The 2370-nt window shown below is 36.2% G+C and overlaps 1 protein-coding gene across 4 annotated transcripts in view; it reads left to right on the top strand.

Moving 5' to 3' along the window:
* Positions 1-2112, top strand: part of PTPN12 (protein tyrosine phosphatase, non-receptor type 12) — a 106852-nt gene extending 104740 nt beyond the window's left edge. For 3 of the 4 annotated variants that reach the window (XM_011985457.1, XM_011985458.1, XM_011985456.1), the window contains 2 exons: positions 659-766; positions 1258-2111. In XM_011985457.1, the coding sequence (XP_011840847.1) occupies positions 659-766; positions 1258-1319 (170 nt within the window). In that variant the 3' untranslated portion in view covers positions 1320-2111. Of the gene's footprint in view, positions 1-658; positions 767-1257 lie in introns of all 4 variants that reach the window. The other variant, XM_011985455.1, reaches the window with a different exon arrangement.
* Positions 2113-2370: the final 258 nt, after the last annotated feature.

The following is a 2370-nucleotide window of genomic DNA, read 5'->3' as shown; positions in this document are numbered from 1 at the left end:
TTTTTTTGAGATGGAGTCTCGCTCTGTCGCCTCGGCTGGAATGCAATGGCACGATCTTGGGTCACTGCAAGCTCTGCCTCCCGGGTTCACGCTATTCTCCTGCCTCAGCCTCCCGAATAGCTGGGACTACAGTCGCTCGCCACCATGCCCGGCTAACTTTTTTGTTTTTTTTTTAGTAGGGATGGGGTTTCACCGTGTTAGTCAGGATGGTCTCAATCTCCTGACCTCGTGATCCACCCGCCTCAACCTCCCAAAGTGCTGAGATTACAGGTGTGAGCCACCGCTCCTGGACTGACCTTGTTGATTTCTATACAAAGGCATTTCAGTTGCAATTATTCCCTTAGAACATAGGCATATAGTATAGCTACCTTAAGGGAATGTAATATGTCAAGACCTAGATTTAGGAAATAAAAATAATGAGAATCCTCACGTTGCAGAAGTACTCACTGCAGATTTCTGTGTGACCACAATAATACCTGACATGATTTTCTGTGCTCACTACGTTTGTATTTATATTGATCTTGACCTATAAAATTATGGTGCCCAGGAGAGAAAATTTTCTCTTTTCATGCTCGCCAACATTTAAAAAATTAAAGAGTTGTATATATATGGTGCTACAAAGCATGGTGATTAACAAAGGTTTTGTGTTGCTATTTAGATCATCCAGCGGGAGGTATTCACTACGAGATGTGTACAGAATGTCCACCTACTTTCAGTGACAAGAGAGAACAAACATCAGAAAGTCCAACAGAAGCCACAGATATTGGTAATTTCTTTAATAAATAATTTTTAGTAAGTAGTTAACACTGGCAAGAATGAGAAAAGCTCATTTGCCATTGTGAAGTGACACTTGCCAAGAATAAAGTATATGATTTTCCAAAGTTGCTTGGACTAGTCATGAAATAAATGAAGCACTTAATTCTATTTCACATTGAGATTAAAAACTAAAATAGAAAACTGTAGTATATTAAAAAAATCTTTTGTGTTGGACAGACTAAATTATCTTGGATGTTTTTCTTACATTGTGATAAAATTGGTTTATTTTCAGCATAAGATTTTTAAAAGAAGCAATCATTTTCAGTTACCCCAGATAAATTTACAGTCGTTCTGCATTTACAGAGTTTTGTTTGGCTTAAATTCTAAATTCCCTGTGGAAATTTATTTGTTCCAGAAAATCAGAATGTCTGTGGACATGGTTTTTAGTAGTTTAAAAGTATTTCTGAACACTGACTAGTTATTGTGGTATTTTCACTGTAGGTTTTGGTAATCGATGTGGAAAACCCAAAGGACCAAGAGATCCACCTTCAGAATGGACATGATTCAGGGAGCTAAAAGACACTTTTAAGTTATACTGGAAAATTCAGGTGCCACTGAAAGCCAGATTTATAGTATTCCATCTTTAATATGTGGGACTAACAGCAGTGTAGATTGTTACCTTAATATTTTTTGCTGGGACCATCTACCTGCCTTATACTATACTTAGGAAAAAGTATTACATATGGTTTATTTTGAAACTTCAAGTATTATTGCCTTAATGTCTCTTAACCCTGTTACACGCTGCTTGTAGACATGTTAATATAGTAATACTTTTATGATATATTGAGTTTAAGGACTACTCTTTTTCTGTTTTATCATGTATGCATTATTTTGTATATGTACAGGGCAAGTAGGTATATAATTTGATAAAGTTGCAATCGAAATATTATTAACAGAAGATGTAAGAAATTTCTGCATGGTCTAAATCTTTGTGTACTTTATTTGTAAATTATTTGCCCTGGAGTTTTAGAAAATAGTTTCTGAATTTTAAACTTGCTGGATTCATGCAGCCAGCTTTGCAGGTTATCAGAGATCAAAGATTGTAATAATAATACATTTTGTAAATTGTAAGCAAAGTTATTTTTATATTATATACGGTCTAATTGTTCATCCTAATTGTTCTTGTTTTCATCTAGTCAGAGATTCAGTAAGTGCCTTGGAACAATATTGAATTCTCTTAGCTTGTGTGTGTTTCTTTAATATTTGAACTCAACTGGGATTAGAAGACTATCAAAATACATGTATGTTTCAGGATATTTGACCTGCCATTAAAAAAACAAACAATTTTACAGTGCCTACTTGTTGCCTTGGCTTTTCATTTCTCATTCCTAGGAAATTGGACTTAACTATCAGCCTTCTTGCTGGCTCAGTCTTGGTAGGAAATGAATGTGAATGGGGTTTAATCTCTTTTTTTTTTCTTTTTTTAGACAGTATCACTCTGTCACCCAGGCTGGAGTACAGTGGTGCCATCTCGGCTCACTGCAACCTCCACTTCCTAGGTCCAAGTGATTCTCCTGCCTCAGCCTCCCAAGTAGCTGGGATTACAGGCACCCG

This window comes from Mandrillus leucophaeus, unplaced genomic scaffold (genome assembly GCF_000951045.1).
Source record: "Mandrillus leucophaeus isolate KB7577 unplaced genomic scaffold, Mleu.le_1.0 Scaffold284, whole genome shotgun sequence".
NCBI lineage: Eukaryota > Metazoa > Chordata > Mammalia > Primates > Cercopithecidae > Mandrillus > Mandrillus leucophaeus.
The sequence above is the reverse complement of the archived record's forward strand: the minus strand, read 5'-3'. Positions and strand labels throughout refer to the sequence as shown.